Source organism: Eublepharis macularius, chromosome 4 (assembly GCF_028583425.1).
Source record: "Eublepharis macularius isolate TG4126 chromosome 4, MPM_Emac_v1.0, whole genome shotgun sequence".
NCBI classification, from domain to species: Eukaryota; Metazoa; Chordata; class Lepidosauria; order Squamata; family Eublepharidae; genus Eublepharis; species Eublepharis macularius.
The window spans coordinates 95,380,400-95,401,048 of record NC_072793.1 but is presented as its reverse complement, the minus strand read 5'-3'; the positions used below and the strand labels follow the sequence as shown (position 1 = coordinate 95,401,048).

Sequence of the window (20,649 nt, the reverse complement as noted above, 5' to 3'; positions counted from 1 at the left end):
GAACTCCTCAGAAAAGCCCATATTGGGGGTACGCGTGTGCAACAAGTGATATTCCATGATTAAAATTATTTATCATCAAAAATATATGATTTGGGGATAAATGTGTTAATATAACAATTTGTTTCTCTTCAGTAAGAAAGCAATTAATCATCTTATCAATAAAGGTTATATAATTGTTATTTATGTAGGGGTGTAGCTTGGGAAAAAAACCTGACGGGCCACTAGTTCCTGCAGGGCCCCTAGGCTTCAGCCTAGTCAGTCTTGTGAATAATGCAACCCTGCTTTTATGCATCAAGTTTAAACATTCCTACTTCAAGTTTATGTGAAGTTTTATCCCATCTGTTTTAATGTCTTATGGCAGGCTTCCCACCCTTGATACTGATACTTTTACAATTGGTGTTCAGATTGTTTTTTCACTGCTCTGGCTTTTGTTTTCTAACTGCTAAGTCTGGGATGGTTTTGTTGCTGGGAATGTTAGCTAGATTCTGGGTTTTTTAATGTATTGCTGTTTTAGATTCTTAATTCTTAAAATCGTTATTGCTAGCAAATCTGATTGCTCAATCAGACCTCTGGAGAGGAATGATTGATAAGCAAAACTGGCAGTACAATCCAAACCAGAGTTACTCCAACCTCTGCCCATTGAAATCACCCAAATCTCTCAAAGCAGGTCACGCCAGAGCCTCGGCCCGCCTCAGCTGCTCAGCAAATCTCCAGTGTGTTTGCAGATGTTTTCCTTTCAAACATTGCAGCGTTCTCTTGACAACGTACACACATAAGCACAAACACTTTCTTGCTACGCAGAGTGACTTATTCAAATTACAAAGTACGCAAGTTCGTGATTTTTCTTCCTTGGCTTAAAAAAAATACCCCCGGGACAGGTTGCGGCGTGAGAGGGGAAAAAGCGGGCTGCGAGAGAGCCAGGGTTACCAAGCCTCTGCTCTCTTGTCCGCGAGGAGATATATGGAAACCCCAGAACCTCTTCCGCATTGATTGCTAAAAACTTCATTTCCAGGCGTAAGAAAACAAAAATCGCTGGGAGCTCCGAACACACTTCTAGACTTCGCAGAACGCGCTGTACTGTCCGGGGCAGCCGGAAACGCCGGCGCGGTTTGTGCCGGAGGCGGGAGAGGGTGTGCGAACCAGTGGACTGAGACGGCGGGCCGCGCACCGCGACTCCAAAGAGGGAACCAGCCGCCTGCCTGCCGAAGAAGGGAGAGAGGCAGGCAGGCATGTGCTGTGTTGGGTCCGCCCGCCGGAGTCTGTCCCCGCCCGGTCGAGTCCCTCCTTCGGAAGCAGCCGCCTGACCAGGTATGTACTTAGTGCCGAGTTCAGAGAGCGCGCAACGGCAACGAGGTGAGTTCCCGGACGCGGGGAAGGGCTTGAGAGGGGCTTGCGCCTAGCGCTGAGCAGTAGCGACAAGAGCAGTTATCGCCGCCGCCACCGGTATCGCCCCTTCTTTCACACCGGCCGCGCAGCTGTCCGAAAATCCCGAGTCTCGGCGTGGCTGGTTCCCCTCGGGACTCGGCATGTGGCAGACTTTTAGCGACGCTGAAGCCGAGCAGATGCCTGGGGCTGCTCCTGACTGCCGAGAGGAGCGATTGGGTGGGGTCCCTGAGTCCCGACTCACCTGTTGCCCAAACGAAGGGTCCCGTAGGAAGGGCGAACCAAGGGCAGCATCTTCTGTAGGACAACAGATGGATGGCTGCCTTAGAGGGACATTTTGTGTCAAATGCGGATTTGCTGCTTTGTGTTTAGATAAGCCTCAGGTCGCTTTTAATACCCCTTAACTCCTCCTAGGTTCTCAGTTGTGTACAAGAGAAAGAGAGCCCCGCTAGGTGTGCATCCTTATGCACGTAAACCAGAGGGTACTCCTCATTGAACTTCATGGCACTTTCTTTTGACTTGAGTAAGTCTGCTCAGTGGTTCTGTAAAAGCTTTAATGAGAAAGGATTTATTGGGAGAGCAGAAATTTTTCACAAGAAAGGCTGGGACGTTCTACTGATTCTGTTGGCCTTACTTGAGAGCACACATTTGCCCAGGTCCTGGCATTCACTCTCAGGTCACGCATACTTACATAGTTCACTTCCGAATGTGATGCGAAGAATGCATTTTAGACTTGTCACTTAATACGCAAAATACAAAGTGGAGGACAGCCCGGTTAAAATTGACTGTATGCTTTATCTTACATAGGCCTGCCTTTGAAATTATGAATATGGAAGATGCAAACAGTGACTTAAACATTTGTGAAAATGGCTCCAGATTATAACATAACCCACCTTCTTTTGTGGTATAATTGTTACCAATAAAGGAGTTCCATAGTCCACCACCCCCTTCCTCCTGGGGCTTTGATCCATGAGATAAATCCAAGCCTTCTCCTTAAGAAACTCTGCTAGATTTACTTGGATTGATTTACTTTAGCAAAAGATCAAATCAAACATAGGCACAGGATGGAGCTTAAGAGGACTCCGAGAGTTAGAAGAAAAGCATTAGCAGGGCACAAACGCATGGCCCTTTGTCTACTGGTTTTAGTGTCTACATAGAGATGTGTCCAGGAAAGGCCAAGGTGCTACAGTAAAACTTCCAAAATAAAAAGCTGAGAAGACTTGTTTTCAAGTACTGCCTGAAATATTAAGGAGCTGTATCCACTTTCTATCTACTTCTGCAGTCAAACAAGAAGAATGTGGCAGACAAAAATGACCTCTAAGCATCAAGAATATTTTGTTGCAATTTTACCCTGGTTGAAACAAACTATTCTGCTTACCTTGTAGTCTGATTTTCCCCCCTTTGAATGTCAGATCCATGTGGAACTGAACTACAAGGTACAGGAGTGTTGTGAAGCCCAGTCCAATATCTAGTCTATATGTGTGTTTCGGATGTCATATTTGTTGCTCCCAATCATACAGAACCCATTATTAAAACAAAGCACTCTTCCTATGTTCAAATTAATGCAAGAAATATGCACATTTTGGGTTTTTCTCCTTTGCTAGGGCATAAGCGATACAATTTATATCAACTGGGTGATCTTTGGTGTCCTGACCTGTGGGGATTTCATACTCTTCTGCAGTGTAATGCTTTGGCAGTCATCTGGAAATTCAGAAACCGAGCAATTTTATGCAGGGTGGTATTCCCATGTGTGGAATGTGCAGGGATATTCGTTCCAGCATTGGCAGCGCTACTTTCATTGTACTTGTTATGACACCTGTACACGATCTATGATTTTTAAAAATTACTTTACATTTTTCACTGTCCCTTATCTTGCACTTCAGGCAGGTTACATAATCAAAAACAGGATTTAAAACATAATTATAACATAAATTACATTGCCAAGCACACAGGACTGCTGCGTACTGAAAGCCTTTAGAGAGGAACTCTAATCCTCTTGTATTAGGGTAACTAAAATATTGTGCACTGAGCTTTTAAGAGTTGGTCTCTTGTCAAATGCTCAAGAGCATGAAAATGCAAACATTGGCCTTTTTATTGCTGAAATACTTATTTGTATTCTCTATCTCTTTTTTTAGCTGTAGTGCAATGACAGACCCCTCTAGATGGATTGCACATTTATGCAGAACTGAAGAATTGAGGTAGCCCTCTCTGAAACTTGGGATTCTGAATTGCTGTTACTTCCCCTAGTATGGGTACATCATTTCTGCTTTGTCTCATGCTGGTATTGTTGCCTGTAAGAAATCTTGGAAACACTTGGCAATGCCCGCATATTCCTTATAACTCAACCAGAGATTATACAGTGCAATATAACCTGCCTACATTCATGGCTGAGGGTGTCATCCAGAACATAGTCACATATGAATCAGCTGACGCAATCTTTGTTGCCATTCGGAACAAGATCTACATTCTGAACTCAAAGCTAGCAATTCTCTCCACTGTAGTGACTGGTCCTTGGGGAAGTGCCAAGTGTAAGATCTGTGCCAAGTGCCAAACAAAAGGACCAATGAATGTTGAAGACACAGATAACAAAGTTTTGGTGATGGATCCGTATGAACCTTGGCTTTACAGTTGTGGGTCTTCTCAGCATGGTGTCTGCTTCCTGCATGAGATTAAGATACAGGGCGATATAGTTTTCTTTAAAGAAACTGCATGCTTATATTCAGCTCAACTTAATAAGCCTTCTGATTGTCCAGACTGTATTGCCAGTGCCTTGGGCACCAGAACTGTAGTTGTTGATAAAGGTGCATCTTACTTCTATGTTGCGTCTACCATCAACAGGACCATCGCTGAGACATACAGTCCCAAATCAGTGTCTATACGAAGACTGAAGAGCACTAAGGATGGTTTTGACCATTCTTTCCACTACTTAACTGTGCTGCCTGAGTATCAAGACACGTACCCCATTGACTATGTGTATTCCTTTAAAGACCAGCACTTTGTATATTTTCTGACAGTCCAAAGAGAAAGCCCTAGCTCCAAATTATACCACACTAGGATAGTGCGGCTCAGCACTGAGGATAATGACTTGCAGAAATACCGTGAGCTGAACTTGGATTGTCGCTTTGAATCCAAGCGGAGGCGGAAAAGAGGACTTGCGGTGAACTTGAGGGATGTAGCTTTTAATGTCCTGCAGGCGGCTCATGCTACCAAGCCAGGCTCAAAGCTGGCCCAAGAGATCAGTGTCAGTGAAACAGATCTGGTTCTCTTTGGCGCGTTTGCTGAAAGCCACCCAGAGAGCATGATGCCACAGAAGAATTCTGCTGTTTGTGCTTTCCCTGTCAGCATGATCAACCAAGCAATTGATGAAGGAATGAACAAGTGCTGCAGTTCAAGGGTCCATGACAAGATGCTTCGAGGACTGATGTTTTATCAAGATATTGAGTACTGCCCACATAACGTGAGTTCCCAGAAAACATTTTGCCTCTTATTATATTTAGGAGCATGGATGAAATATCAAGGCTGATAAAGAGAGTTTATTATTCATCACATATTTTAGAGAGTGAACATGTGAAGTGATTATAGGATCCCATTCCTCTTTGCAGTAAACCTTTGACGTAGAATATTCCTTTTATAAAGGTGGAAAAGCTCCAAGAGCATTTCAGGGATGCAGTTTGAATATGCATTTCCTAGGTACAACACTAGCCAGTAGATCATACTGATTATCTGAAATGGTTATGTTATACAGAAACCTTGGTTGTGGTTGTGATCTTTAAAAAATGCAGTTCAGCACTGATCTTTCATTTTTTTTAATCACTGCTTTGGCCTTGAGGATGCTGCAGCACATTGCACAATGCAAAAACAACATCCTTTATTCAGTTATTTTCTGCCCTCCTACCACATGTGGGAACACTCAACTGTGTTTTGTTTCCATCATGTTTTGCCTTTCCCCACCCTGGTAAATAGCAGCCAGTAATGGGGAGATGGAAAAATGCAAAATCCTAAGACATAAAAGGCAAACCGTGCTGCCAACGACCCCTTATCCCTGCATAAGCGCAGTACGCGGAAATAAGAAGCAAGTTGGGGGCAAAACGGTTTGCCTTCCCGCTGTCTCCTCAGGGCCTGTAGAGGCCCCAAAAGGCCCAGAGTGGCTGCAGGAAGGCCCAGGGCTGTTCAGGGCTTTCAGAGGCCCGGGAAGCCCCGGCCCAATGATGGGAAGACTCAGTGCCGCAGTGCCAAGCCTTCCTGCGGCCTCAGGGCTTCTGAGGAGCTGCAGCCCGAGGAGCTCCACCACTGTGCAGAAGGCTCAGCGCAGTGGCAAGGCCCTCTCAAGGTCCCACAGTGCCTGGGGGGCGGGATCCCTGCCGCCTCAGCAAGGCCTGGCCCTGCTACTAGAGCACAAGCTGAATGGCGGCTGAGGGGCTGGAGGAGAAGGGAGCCCCCCAATCTCTTCCCCATCCCCCCCCTTGACTGATGTCATGGGAGAGGCACAGGGGGAGTGCTGCTAGTGCCCATTGTGTTTTTCCAAACAACAGGCCTTATTGCTAGTGTCTTGATATTGCACCAAGAGTTCCTATGCACTATAGGGAGAGGGAGAGAATATGATACCAGTTTTGCCATCATATCCTATACATAAAAGCTGAGCCATAATGGGGATGACGCACTTTTTATCCTGGCACAGGTGCACTGATGGCCCTGTGGTGCACCTGCGCCAGGATAAAAGGAGAGTTATTGGCGACAGGCCTCTGTGGGGCCACGGAGCAGGACAGTGTGGGGGAGCCCCCCACCTCTGTGGCGGTTGTGGAGCTGCACTATGCCTCCCCACTGGCTCCGCGGCCCCTCAGATGCCTGCCTGCAGAACTGGCGGTCTCACAGCTGCCGCGGAGGTGGTGGGAAGGCTGTGCTGAGGGTGGCGGGGCTCCCCACAGCCGCTGCAGAGCTTGGGAGCTCCATGCCGTGGCCTCTGAGGGGCTGCGGAGCCGACGGGGAAGCACAGTGCAGGGGAGTCCCCCCCATGCGGCCTTCCCACTGCCTCCCCAGCAGCTGCGGGATTGAGGTGCACCTCCCTGCCACTTCAGTGGCCCCTCAGAGGCTTGCCTGCAGAGCTGGTGGGAAGGCTGTGCCAAGGGTGGTGGGGCTCCCCATGACTACTGCAGGGCCTTGGGAGCTCCGTGTTGGGTCTCTGTGCTGCTGTGGCCAAAGGCACCGGTGCGGCTCTCCCAAAGCCTTGCTGCTAGAGCCTGTTGTATTTATTTTTACAATGGGCTCTGTTGCTAGTTACATATAAAGTGGAATTCTACTTAGTTTAGAAAGACCTAACCAAACCTTAATTTCTGTGGGTCAATAAAGAAAATCTCCAAATATCCAGGATGTATTCTACAACTTTAATAAGAATCCTATTTGTTACACTACCTTTTCATAAAAATAGTCAAAGTAACATACACAGACATACGGGGATGTTTAGCAGCATCACTCCCAGATCAGTCTCAGACTTATAGCTCAATATTATTTAGTATCTTTTAGGGATGTGTACCAAGAACATTTCCATTTCAGTTTTGGTTCTGGGGGTTCCAGAATAATTCCATTCCATTTCTAGTTTATTTCAGGTGCCATTGACCTGACCTGGATAGCCCAGGTGAGCCTGATCTCATCAGATCTTGGAAGCTAAGCAGGGTCAGTCTTGGTTAGTAATTGGCTGGGAGGCCTCCAGCGAAGACCAGGGTTGCAGAGGGAGGCAATGGCAAACCACCTCTGTTAGTCTCTTGCCATGAAAACCCCACCAGGGGTCGCCATAAGTCAACTCTGACTTGAGGGCATTCTCCGCCACCACCAGGTGATATTGCTGGTGCCAGCTTGGAACTGATCCGGGTTTTTTTTAGTTTTCATGAGTTTCTGCCCATTGCTTATGCATTGGCCACACGTGCACATACACATGCTGTTCTCTTCAAGGGGTAAGATCAAGATGCAACAAATTTTATTAGTCTTATAGGTGCTACTGGACTCTTGCTCTTTTATACTTCTTCAAGGGGTGGGTGGGGAAATGAGGCTCTGGGGCAGCTGTTTTTGTGCTTAACAAAACCTGCATCAAGCATTAGTTCCCATCCTAGTCTAAACCATTGATCCACTGAATTTTTCCTCAAACACAATAACACACACAACAACAGACTGATAGAAGGTGATTGTCAGTAGGCAGGGCAGTGGGGAGATGCATTCCAACAAGTGCAGTGCAGCAACTTTTGTCTTTTTCTATAGTGCCAATAACTTACTACTTTTTCATTCTGCTATGGCTGCTGTGTTTCCTTGTGCTTTGTAGGTCCCCCCACCCCACCCCACAATGAGGGGTGAATCCAAATCTTTCCTTTTGATACTCAGGATTCTGCTGCAAAATAAGGCATTCACTGTCAATCTTCTCCATCACCCAAGTGCAGGCAGGCGGACCCCCCCCCCCTGTCAAACAGAACTATGTTTTCCCCACAAGTTCTCCTTTTGCTGCGGGTGCAGGCACGATTGTTTTTGAAAGGGCAGAGTATGTACACTTTTGCCATTTGACTCCGAAAAACAGAGTCCTGAAAGATTCTGGAAGCAATCCTAAACAGGTCTACTCAGGTGTAAATCCCTTGTTATTCAATAGTGCTTACTCACAGGGAAGCATCTTTCAAATTGCTGCCTATGATCAAAGTCTCCTAAATCTTTCCAAAGCAGATAGGAGGGGCGGGGTCTCCCCTTGCAAGGACCCAATTGGCAGGGTGGGAGATGATGTCATTTCCTGGGTAGTGATGGGGTAGGGATGCACTCGTGCACATTGGTCTCATTCCTCCTTCTCGCCAAGAGAGTTAATTAATAATGTACAGTCTTATCTCCCCTTGAGATCTGATTGGTGAATTCTGTTCAGGAAAACAAGCTGCTGCACTGTGAGGCGAGCCCAGTGCCTGACCGTCTGCTGCTGAAAAGTACAAAATGAAACAAAATGCACACATTTTTGGGTGGAAGGGATAGGTTACAATTTAGTTTCTGGATTTGGTCTGGCATTCTGGAAGCTGCTTTAACAAGTCGAATCAGCGATTTCTGTGTGTAATTTCACCTAGTTTTTTCCATTATTCATCAGATTTCACGAAAGACACTAATGCTCCAGATGCTAATTTCTGCTCTAATGAAGCTGCATTGTCCCATTGTACCTTTGCTTCCTGGCTCCCTTCTTTGCAATACCCCTCCCACCTCCTGAGTGGGATATAAGGGCTCAGGAATCTCCATTTCTACTCATATCTGATGAAGGGGGCTTTGACTCCCGAAAACATATACCCTGTAAATCTTGTTAATCTTTAAGGTGCCACTGGATTCAAATCTTGCTGTAATATACTACAGACAAACATAGCCTTCCACCTGAAACTGTACAATTTTATAGCTCATGTATGTGCAAATGGCCGTGGGGATATTTGAAATATTGAGGGGAGGGAAGCTTGTCGCTGACACAATAACACAATGCTTCTTAAGAGAATATATTGAGTTTTACACACCAAAGGTTTTCAGGTTATGAGATTATATAGGGTTTGAGTGGTGATTTTAAGGGTTTTACCATGTAAGCCACCCAGCAGAAAGTTTTTCTTTTTCATAATTCTAGTGTATTTACAGTATAATCCTAAATAGAGTTACACTCTTCTAAGTCCACTGGGGTATAACTCTAACAAGGATTGAACTGTCTGATTCAGCTAGTCAATTCTTTCCCAGCTTTCCTAGATTGCTTCTTCCTCACTTGGGTAGCCAGCTCCAGGTTGGGAAATTCCTGAACATTTGAGGGGTGGAGCCTGTGGAAGGTGAGGTTTGGGGAGAGGCAGGACCTCAGCTGGATATAATGCCATACAGTCCACCTTCCAATATGTCCATTTTCTCCAGGGGAATTGATTTCTGTTGCTTGGATATCAGTTGTAATCCCTGGAGATCTCCAGCCAGCACCCGGAGGTTGGGAACTCTGTTCTTCACCTTGTGGTCTCTGAAGCTTTCTATTAATTCTAAACAATTCATTGGTATAAAAGCTGTGAAATTATTTTGTTCTGTGCTTGTCAACTTCAGTACAGTTCTTTAACACATGAAGTAGTTTCATGGCTACCTGCTGAAAAATGCGCCTTTGTTTCTTGAAAGGGCTTTCCTTTTATGTGTATGTGAGGTGGATATTTGATGCCTAGTGAATATTTCATAACACTTTTATCACTCTGCTTTTGTAAAGAGAGGTAAAACTGGGATGCATAAAGAGACTATGATTCATCTTGTGGGCAGACATTTCAGTAGCAAATCTGGTATTCAGTAGTAGTGGCCGGGATCCAGAAGGTCCACACCCATTCTGAAGCATAGGTATCTTGGAAGTCTTCCTTTAAAATCACCTTTCTGCTGTTGGGAATGTGCTTCTAGCTTGGCCTTTTTGGACTGAGTGGATGTGGGGAGAATGGAATGAAAAAGGCCACCTTGCATTGAGGCTGATGTGGTTGCTGCCCCTGAGGGCTGGAGGCGATTTGCTTGGGTACCAACCAGAGGCGTGTTTAACTCTGAATGATTAAGTAGAAGTGGAAGCTCTAAATTGTGTAAGAATTGCATTAGGTGTTATTTTTGGAGCTGCTTCTTTTCTGGTGGGAGTTGTTTACTCATGCAAACGGTTAACGTGTGAACTCAGAGCTCTGGGATCTCAGCCAAGTTTACTTCTGTGCTCTCCAGAAACCCAAAATATACTTTGCAGATTGTGAAAAAATCTGGGGGTGAAATCCTGAATCATGTAATGTGTTACTTATGGGATCTGATTCTTCTCCTGAGTAAAAAAGTAAGCAGAAATGTCAACTATACTGACCATGAAACAATGGCTGTACTGGCCCTGAGATAAAGCTGGAACTGTTATAAATTTTGAATTTCAGTCATAAGCTGTCTTGCTTTCAGATAAAAACTCAGTAAAATAATTGCTGGAATAAACTTGTGAGATTCACACTTCCCACACATCAGAAAGGGGGAAAATGGACTGAATACCTCAGACAAGACCAGAATTTAGTATTCCATATATTAAGACTTGCTATTTTCTGTCACAGGAAGCCTGGAAGGTTTTACTATTGTTACTTTTATTCATGAAAACTGGTATCCTTAGCCAACTGCAGCTTCATAGAGTTCTGGGCTTTGATCTTTTAGAATGTGCTTAATTTATGGAGTATATTGTTTTCTGATACAATCACTAACAATATCTCTCCATCATGGATTACTCTGTAGCACTGAGAGCACCTGAAGGAAAAACACATTGTTTCAGATTCATTATGTGGTATATCTCAGGACAGAGCCCTTTGGGGGTTCTGAAGGTGAGCCCAGATTTTATATTTCCCAGTATCTGGGATTAATGTATTGTGGAAAGTACCATCAAGTCATAGCTGACATATGGCAATCTCCTGGTGCGGTTTTCATGGCAAGAGACTAATGGAGGTGGTTTGCCATTGCCTGCCTCTGCAAACGTGGTCTCCCATCCCATTACTAACCAAGGCCAACCCTCCATAGCTTCTGAGATTGGATGAAATTGGGTTTGCCTGGGCTATCCAGGTGAGGGCCCTAAGGTGATAGTTACTGGTTATACTCTAAATCAGCAATCTGTACAATATACAGGAATATGTAGAATTGGAGAGGAGAACTCTGAAGAGCAGGAGGAAAATAAGCTGGGCATGGCAAAGAGAAATGATGCACAAAGTAAATTGAAATAAAGAAAGAGCAGAATGGACAAAAGGACTATATACAAATTATAGGAGGGAGTAGGATCATGCCTGTGGGATCTGCCCATATGTGTATTTAGTATAACTTCAAATAGACTATGCATATTCATGTTCAGGGAAGTTCAAAATGCAGTGTCTCTGTTCATACAGAGAACTATGCATATCAAACTGTATGTGCACAAGCTCTTTCAGAAGTTATGCTGAGCACACATAGGGTATGTGCCAGTGGGCATGAACCAGTCCTGCCTTTACATCTGTTCAATGTTCAGCACTCCCAAAGTTGCCAAGTATAACTTTTGAATAGGGCTAAAAATTAAAGCAACAGGGAGCTTATATATAAAGTGGAAGTGGTAAGGGAAAGCAAAGATGTGTACGGATAGCTAACTGTGCAATCCTAAACAGTTACACCCTTCTAAGTCAATTGAAGTTCATAGGTTTAGAAGGCGATAACTGCTTAGGACCAGCACTGTAAATTGTTTTTCTAAATGTGCAAATACAGGAATGTGGTGATCCATGAAAGCTTGTGCTATAATTCAAAATAAAACTTGTTAGTCTTTAAGGTGCTGCAAGACTCTGGTTTATTTTTGCTGAAGCAGACACAGCTACTCCTCTGGAATTACCTCTTATAATGTGTTTGGGATCTCCCTGTGGGCACTGCAATGAACATGGCTCAGATTAGGGAGATATATAAGAGCTATGTCTCAATGTTAAACAGAAGACTATATTTAATTTTTTTTTCTTTTTCATACCCTGTTCTTTAATAACCAGAATCAAGATAGCTGCAGCAAATGAAAAAGGGTGCCTCCACTGTCAGCTTCATCAATTAAAATGGGGCCTACCAATTAACTAAAGCTTCTGTTGACCGATCTTCTGATTAAATTTCATGCAACCATGGGGGAAAGATGGAGTTCATTGTCCTATCCAAAACCTGAGAAATTTGCGTTTCAGCATTTGAAAAAAGCCTTGAAAAGTGTTTGGGAGTGGGACACATTGGCAGATAAACAGGATTAGGAGAATTTTCTGTTGAGATCTGGGACAGTTGAGATCTGACTGCTAGTAGACACATTCCCTCCTCCTTCTCTGCTTAGGCACATGCAAGCAAAACAAGCACTGTATGGGCAGGATGAATGAATGTCACCGCCTCTTCAGTTTTATGACTCCAGCCTGTGGATTATGCAAATAAAACTTAGTCACTCCCTCTTCCTGCTCCCTGTGTATGGGTGTCAGCTGAAGGACAACTTTCTTAACTGAGGAACAGGGAATGTGTGAGAGTAAAGTCCCCAGTTTTGTACACAGAAAACAACATGCCTCCTATAATGACACTTTATATATCATGTTTCACAGATATGCTTTGAAACCTGAAGTTTTCTATGCCGTCAGTTTCTTCCCACAATGAATGTTTCTCATATGCAAAATGCAGTCCACATGTATTCCTTTGAGGTTGCACTTCTGTGATAGAAATACCACATTTTCCCAGTGCCTTAGCCACAGTATTTTGTTGCTGGGGAAAATGCAGTTCTTCCCCCTGGGAGAGTATTAGTACAAATTATTAGGACTGCTTTATGGAATGCATCTCAACGAATGTCATGAGCAGTTACTTCATTAATCTTTCATGTTTCAGAGACTAATACAAACAATGTTATGTTCCATGTAAGAACATAATTGAACCTATTAAGCACAGAACCAATTAAGGACAGAATCAGAGGAAGAATCCTTGGGTGCAGGAGTTTGAGTAACACGGTCTATTTTCTCTAACAGGTAGCCCCAGAATATCTGTATCACTGGATACTGGATGCCTTAATGTTTTCCAGCCAAATGAGAAGGTGGCCTTTTGTGGTTTTACAAAAAACAGACTCATTCTAAGCAGTTAGACCCCTATAAGCCCATTGACTTCAATGGACTTAGAAGCATGCAGATGTGCTTAGAATGGCACTAACAGTCCTATAGGGCTCTTTGTAAAGAACGATAGGAACTTCTTTCTGGATGCTGTATTCAACCCTCATTGCATGGTTCTACAATCTACAGAGGCTTTACTTCTGTGTTGCCAAGGCTGTAATATCAACCTTAGTCTTCCAGAAGGTGAAACAAGTAATTCTAGCATAATATGATACCCTAGCTGCAGTGGCAGCCTGGAAGGTAGCAGGCATTTACTTAAAGGCTTAGTGGTTAGTAGGAGCTATAGTATCAGCACCTATCAACTACAAAGGATACATTGTCACTGCAGTCCTTGTAGGATTAGTCGATATATGCTTTGGACTCATTACCTGGAAATCCATTCTAAAGTTTAAACAAATAAACTCACCTGGGAGTCCTATGTGCCTGACACATTCTGAATAGGTGGCACAAGTCAGATTTTGTATTCCCTGCATCTGTGTTCCTATCTTATGCATATGATTGCATTCTTAGAAATAAGAAGGCATATGAGACTGATTGGCAGCTCCATGTAAGTAGCTTTGAGCTTTATTGAAGGAACACTGTATAGCCTCCTGCAAGGAACTCAGAGCAAAACTCATGCTTCTCCTTCCTCATTGTATCTTCACAATAACCTGTGAGGGGTATGCTGAAAGAGGTGAACAACAATGAAATGTTAACATTATAAAAAAGTTCTGTTTCTGACCAGTTGTTTGCTTGTTTATATAGTGTGTGTGATGATTTATAGAACATAGGAAGACCGGAACCTGTTTCAGGAGCATACAGTTAGACACAACAAAGGGTGAGGATGGAGGTGGGAAGAATATGCATTGGCATGTTCCAGTATGGGATCAGTATTGCAACCACTTCAGAATTCTTATTTTCTAAAATCCTCCTTGTTCTCTATGTTGTTCCTTTCCCCACTGTGTGGGAAACCTGAAGCTAGAGTTTCAGCTGCTGCTGACTCAGGACAGAGGTGCCTGAACAGAATGTTTGTTTTTCATGTGTATTATTTTGGTGGTATCTGTAATATCAGTTAGTGTCATTTTTCGAATAACTATTTTTTTTTTTGCTCTCAAGTTTCCCATTTAAAATCATGGCTGGAACTAAAACTAGCCCCAGTTTGTTTGTGAGGAATTCTGGCCTTTTACTGGTGGGGAACTTGTAAAGAGAGTTTGTGGGAGAGGGGAAGGACAGATGCTGTTCAAAGAGCTAAATGCAGTTCTTTTCAAGTCCAGTCAAATTTGATGTAGCAGCTTCAGCTTCAAACACTTCAGAGCAATAATTCCGTTTTTTATTAAAAGAATGAATTTAACCCATGCTGGGTGCTCTTGCAATCAGCTCAGAAGGTGGGGTGCAAAATAGTTCCTGGATTCTGGTCAATGAGAGAACTTGGAGGCCAGAAAGGGAACCTGTAGGATTTTTATGACGCTTGAGTATCTCTTGGGCAAAAACATTCTGTATCTTTAGGCTGCTTTTCTGTATGGTCCAATGCAGATAAAATTCCTGGGGTTCATTAGCTTTACATTCACTCTGCTAACTATCCTGTCTTGTCTCAAAGCAGCAGCATCTTTAAGGCTGACAGAGGAGGACATGTGTGACTGCATCACAATCTCTGTAAGCTTCGTATTTTTCTTCCCTCAGAAATCCTCAGTTCAGAATTATGTGGAGGAGTGTTTGGGGAGGAGTTATGAGTAAAGGATGTTTCCGTACAATATACAAATGTGTGGAATTGGTGGAATCCTGTTGTTGTTAGTTCTTGCTTGGCCTTTTGCTAATGTCTGGGAAATAAGAAGAGCCAAAAAAGTCTAGATTGCGCCAAAGCATGACTCAGAAACAGTCAATCCTCTCTCTGCATTCTGCGTATGGATTAAGAAACATGTTTGCTCTCACTAAGTCAATATAACAGTCACATAAGTGGTCACAGAGTTCAATTCCTTTCATATTTTGTGTGTGATATTCATACTCCATTTCCTCACAGGGATGGAGGCATGTACAACTTATTCTACAGAAGTTTATTTCTGTTCTGTGGCTTTAAGGTTTACATGAAAAGCCCCAAATTATATGTGAGCCAAAACTGAACTTTTTCAGGGGGTTGATCTAACTGACTTTATTACCTCGTGCATGCTATTGTATGGTGTTGAACACTTGGCTGCTCCGTGTTCTTGTTGTGACATGCCTGATATTTCTTCATCCCTTCCCCAGCCACAGTCTTGCCAAACACCTTGCCACAAAAGCATCAATGCGGGATCAGACTGACTGAATCAGACTGTTGTGACATGATAATGGAAGATTACTCTTCATAGCCTTGTTTTCAGAAGGAAGGACGGAAGCACTTGGTGAGGAGTGCACACTCCTTCTTTTTGTTACTTCAGTCATCTTCCTCTTGTTAAAACTTTCAGTTGTTGCTGTTCTTTATCTTGAGGTGGCAACCCGAGCTGGTTGACTAATTTGGGCACTGCATGACAGTTAGCCATCGCAGTCTTCTGGCTGGGTGTGTCAAAGCACCCTGTAATTGTAGCTTGACCCTGTAGGTACAGTTGCCTTGTGGATACTGTGAGTCAATGTCTGGTCTGTTGGATTCACATGGTGTTCAATATATTGTGCAAACTTGTATGAATCTTGAGCTTGTATGAATTTGCATTTCTCATTGTTGCACTGCTTCAGTGATTAAACTGCTCATGTGAACAGTTTGTTTCTGTAAACTAGTTGTAGGCATGTTGAAACTGAGAATGGCTGCATCCACATGGAAGTTTTTCTCTGCTTTGGCTTCTCTCATCTTCTGTGCATTCTTTTTCATGTCTAGTTTCTTTCCAAAAAGAGTGCATTTGTAAGTAAAGGTGTCCATTTAAGAAGGTCCCACCCACATCTGTGCCACTTTTGCTGCTTGTGTTTGGATGCAGTCACTCAATTAAAGCACTTACATATGCTGTGTTAATTGTGAAGATATATTATTTGCTCCTTGTCTCTTAAAATATATGGCAGTGATAACCTTCACTTTAGGGACAGAGCAGCAACTATTGAGCAATGTAATCTTCAGAACTGACTCTTAAATTTATAGGGAAAGTTCCCGGTAGACCCTGCCTAAGAGGACAGCAAGCCAAGCAGATCCACACTGCCACTAGCAGCGCTGCATGGGCCATTTGGCTCAGACCTGTTAAGTGGCAATGAAAGATGTAGGCTCTCCCATCACTTCCTTCTTCACTGCTGCTGACCATATCTGCCATCATGGGCTTGGCTGACAATAGTACAAGAGAAGGTGATGGGCAAGATAATTCCTGTCATTGTTGCTGCTGATTAGGTTTGAGCTGAGCTGCTCTTGTGGGGTCCTCTCAGCTCACATCCGGGTTGTTTTAATGTTTACTGATGTTCCAGAGCTGGGATCCCTGTAGCAGTGAGACAAAGTGTCTGTTGACAAGCAAGTGGAGATACACTGGTTTAGCCTGCTAGTATGTTTCATATGAGTCTCGAATACCAGAATTTCACTAATGGAGCCCCAGCAAATAAACTCTTCATAAATTCATATTGACATCCTGCCACCCTCAACAGTTATTCTCGCACTGTGACATAACTATAACATATTGTAGCAGGAGTGAGATGTGAAAGGATATCATATCCTTCACCCACAATTAAAGGAAGGAGGCTATGTGCCAGGGGATGGGGCTGATAATTGAACACAATGTGTAGAAAAATTGGATCAAAAATGTATAGACCTATCAGCCTCTCTTCAGTCCTATGTAAATTGACAAAAACATCAGTTTTATTAATAATAACTGTGCTTATATACTGTTCTTCTAGACAGATTAGTGCCTCACCCAGTGCGGTGAACAAGTTAGTGTTATTAATATCCCCACAACACAGCTGGGGAGCTGGGGCTGAGAGGAATGGCTTACCCAAGGCCACCTACTGAGCTTATGGCAGTAGTGGGATTCAAACCAGTAGAGTGCTGATTTGCAGCCAAACCACTTAACCACTGTGCTTCAGCAGGACCCACAAGGACTTGCAGGGGACATCTCATTTTCCGTTCTCCCATCATGTCCACTTTCCCTTCTTTGCCTGCCATAGCCTTTCCCCCTTCTCCTGCTTCCTTCTCTCCTTCCCGTCCACCCTTGTCTGTCCCTGACTTCATCTTTCCCTCTGGCTGAGCCAGGCCCAGTTGCATGGTGGGCAACTTGCAAGGACTTGTGGGAGGCACTTTACTTTTTCCTCTGTTCCCTTCCTCACACTATTTCCTCTTCCCTCCTCCTGGCATCCCCCTCCTGTTCACCTTCCCCCCTTCCACCCCAGGCGGCCTCTCCCCTATGGCCCAGTTGCATGGTGCCAGCTGAGCCAGGCCCAGTTGCATGATGGGGAATCTGCAGTGACGTGTAGGGTACTTGACCTTATATCCTCTTCCCCACACTGTTTCCTCTTTCCCTCCTCCTGGCAGCCTCCATATGCTCAGGTTTCCTTATACCATTCTTTCCTTCAAATCCAATAAATAATGTATTCTTTATCTCCATCTTCCCCTATATTTCTTAATTTACTTCATTTATATACTACCTTTTTCAACAATGGGAACCCATTGCATCTTATACCATTCTCCATGCCTCCATATTATCCTCACAACAACTCTGAAAGGTAAGTTAGGCTGACAGCATGTGACTGGATCAAAGTCATCCAGTGAGCTTCTACAGCAGAGTGGTGATTTGAACCTGGGTCTTCCAGATCCTACTCTGAAACTCTAACCATGGGGGGGGGGGGCAGTTCTGCTGTTGAACATCCAGGCATGGATGAGTCATGCAAGTCTTGTTGTATAAAGTGGCCTGGTGGTTGCTTCTGGGCCTGGCCCAATAAGTCCTTCCTCAAAGACCCAAACATCCCTCCCGTGCCCTTTACAGAAACCAAGCTTGGAATACTGGTTAAACTGTTCTGGTTGTGTGGCAACAGCCACTATGTACATCTGGTTAAAGCTACAGACACTCCTTTTAGCCTTTGGGGTTTTTAAAAACCACCCAATGTATTTTTTTTAGAGTTTTCTGAAAACCTGCAGGGTTTTTTTTTCAGATTTGTAGAAAGATCTGTCTTGTCCATTCATGGCTCCAATCTCTGGATTTAAGTATCCTCAGATTAAGGCCATAATATATAAGATAAGCCTTGCTAAAGAAGAATCAACATGTTTTCTGCAAAAAAAAAACCCTTGCCTTTGTTAAAAAGGATGTATGTGCTTTTAGAATAACATAGGCTTAACTGTTGGAATGGGACAAATAGATCCTAAATTACATTTGAGGAAGGGAGGGACAGGTATAGGATGATAAATAAAGCAGTGAAAAGAAATTGGATCCTACACTAAATTTTACCATTTGGCTAAGCTGTTAAGTGGTCCCGATGGTTTGTTGCTGGCTTTCCCATTAGTGCTTTAAACTCCTTTAATCCAGTTTTTTGAAGTGATTGATCAAGAGTCAGTTTGGAGAGAAACTTTGAATTGCTACCCCAAATTCTAATTTGGAGGTCCCTGGCTACAGTGAAGTTCATAAATATGTTAATCTGTATTGCACTTCTGAGTCAAGACCTTGAAGAATAGGACACAAGCTTTGATAGTCTGTGTCCAGCGAGGGTGGGAACAAGGGCCGAATCCACACTTCCCTACCTTCCTGTTTTCCTGCGCGTTTATTGCGCTGGATTCTATCCCGCGATGTCCCAGGCTGTGTTCACATTCCCTTTCTTACTGAGTCAGCATCGCGCTATGCTTCGTTCACATCCCTGGGAGAAAAGCGGGGCGGGTCTAGATCCACCATTGCCGATGACATGACTTTTAAAAAAATTTAATGAGATTTCCACTATATCGATTTTCTGCTGTATTGCAAATATGTTCGAGTCAGAAAACACCACGCTGCATTGCATGCTCAGGCCATGCAAGACCGAAGTAGCATTTTCTGTTGGTCAGAGGGCCCCAGGAGAGCACAATGGGTCACTGAAAAAGATTGCGGACATTGGTGGGACACAGGTGTTCGCATGGCCAATTACCACAGACTATTTTGTTACCGCTCAACTATATATATAGGATAGCAATTTTTTGCTATACTGATAATTTAAATTTTTTTAAAAAACCTGGAAAGAGTCAACCTTTGCATCCACAGTCTGCTTATCGGAAATTACGTAGGCTGTCCTTTGGCAGTAAAACATTATTCACTGTAATAAAAAAAGATCCCCCCACCCAATGCCTCCACGGGCTTTTTACAATGCCACTTCCCAAACCGCTTGGGAATTGAAACAGGATTGTGCAATAGTGCTAGGAAAGCACCCTTTAAAAAAAAATAAACTGGACGGGGGTGCGGGCATGCCTCGGACAGAGTTGGGACCATAAGAATTGCTTGGCAAAGGGGGACGGTGTTCCGGAAAGGCAAGAAACAAGGAAGTCGGGGTGGTTAAGAGGGGGCGGTCTCTTTGTGAACCGCTTCTGTTTGTTCACATCCATGGTGAGAACTGCACAAGAGAAGCGTTGGAAAGCATGACAAACTTGTCTGAGGCGCAGCGCAACAGATACGAAAGAATGGCGGGATTGAGGTGAAAGTATGTGAACAGCCCTCTGAGAAGTGCATAAATGGTGAGAAAATAGCGGGAAACTTGAGCCGTGTGGATTCGGCCAAGATCTCAGTGTCTGTGTCTCTATCTTGGACCCATTCCCTGGAAAAGAAACATGGAGATTACAAGTAAAGATTATTTGTTATGCCTTAAGTCTGCATGTGTGCTGATTGTTTTCTGTTTAAGGCCTTAATGGTAAGAACCAGTGCTTAGAATTGTAGTCAGAAACAGATGGGATATTCCTCCACATAGGTCCATTGACCCTAGTAATGATCTCTCTGGGAGTTGAAAGGGGCTGCCAGAACAGAGAAGACTGCAGGAAAATTCCACGCATAGGAATTGTTGGAACCACATTATTTACTTGAGATTTTTTTAGCAGGTTTTCACAAAGTCCTCATCACAGGGTCTTAGGAAAATGTAATCATGAGCAAGTAATCCTATACTATAATTGGTTGGTAACTGATTAAGAGACAGCAACAGGAGTGAATGGACAGTTTTCACAATGGAGGGAACAGTGTGGTCCTCAGAATACAGTTCATAAATGATCTCTTGTCAGGGAAGCATCTCCCTTTCCTGTAAGTCACTTAATTCAGCAGGCACACCTTTCTCTTCCTCTCCTTTATACTATTGCCACTAGCAGGGCTTTTTTTCTGGGGAAAGAGGTGGTGGAACTCAGTGGGTTGTCCTCGGAGAAGATGGTCACATGGCTGGTGGCCCCGCCCCCTGATCTCCAGACAGAGGGGAGTTTAGATTGCCCTCCACGGAGGGCCATCTAAACTCCCCTCTGTCTGGAGATCAGGGGGCGCGGCCACCAGCCATGTGACCATTTTCAAGAGGTTCCGGAACTCCGTTTCACCGCGTTCCCCCTGAAAAAAAGCCCTGGCCACTAGTATCCCTGTATACTGAAGGCATTTTCTCCTGCCTCAACTTGTTGCTTATTTTATTTCAAGAAGAGAACTTTGCCCTCCCCTATAATTTTTGTCTAGATTGAAAGAAAGAGGTTTCTGAACTGACTTTGATATACAGTTAAATTCTAACTCAGTGACTGATAACAGGAGGACGTGGT

At 43.9% G+C, this 20,649-nt stretch overlaps 1 protein-coding gene across 3 annotated transcripts in view; it reads left to right on the top strand.

The window, feature by feature from the left end:
• The first annotated feature begins 1,190 nt into the window (after positions 1 to 1,190).
• The window catches only part of MST1R (macrophage stimulating 1 receptor), a 64,857-nt gene continuing 45,398 nt past the window's right edge, over positions 1,191 to 20,649 (top strand). The window contains exons 1-2 of one of the 3 annotated variants that reach the window (XM_054977257.1): positions 1,191 to 1,308; positions 3,519 to 4,840. In XM_054977257.1, the coding sequence (XP_054833232.1) occupies positions 3,632 to 4,840 (1,209 nt within the window). In that variant the 5' untranslated portion in view covers positions 1,191 to 1,308; positions 3,519 to 3,631. Of the gene's footprint in view, positions 1,354 to 3,518; positions 4,841 to 20,649 lie in introns of all 3 variants that reach the window. The other 2 variants (XM_054977258.1, XM_054977256.1) reach the window with 2 other exon arrangements.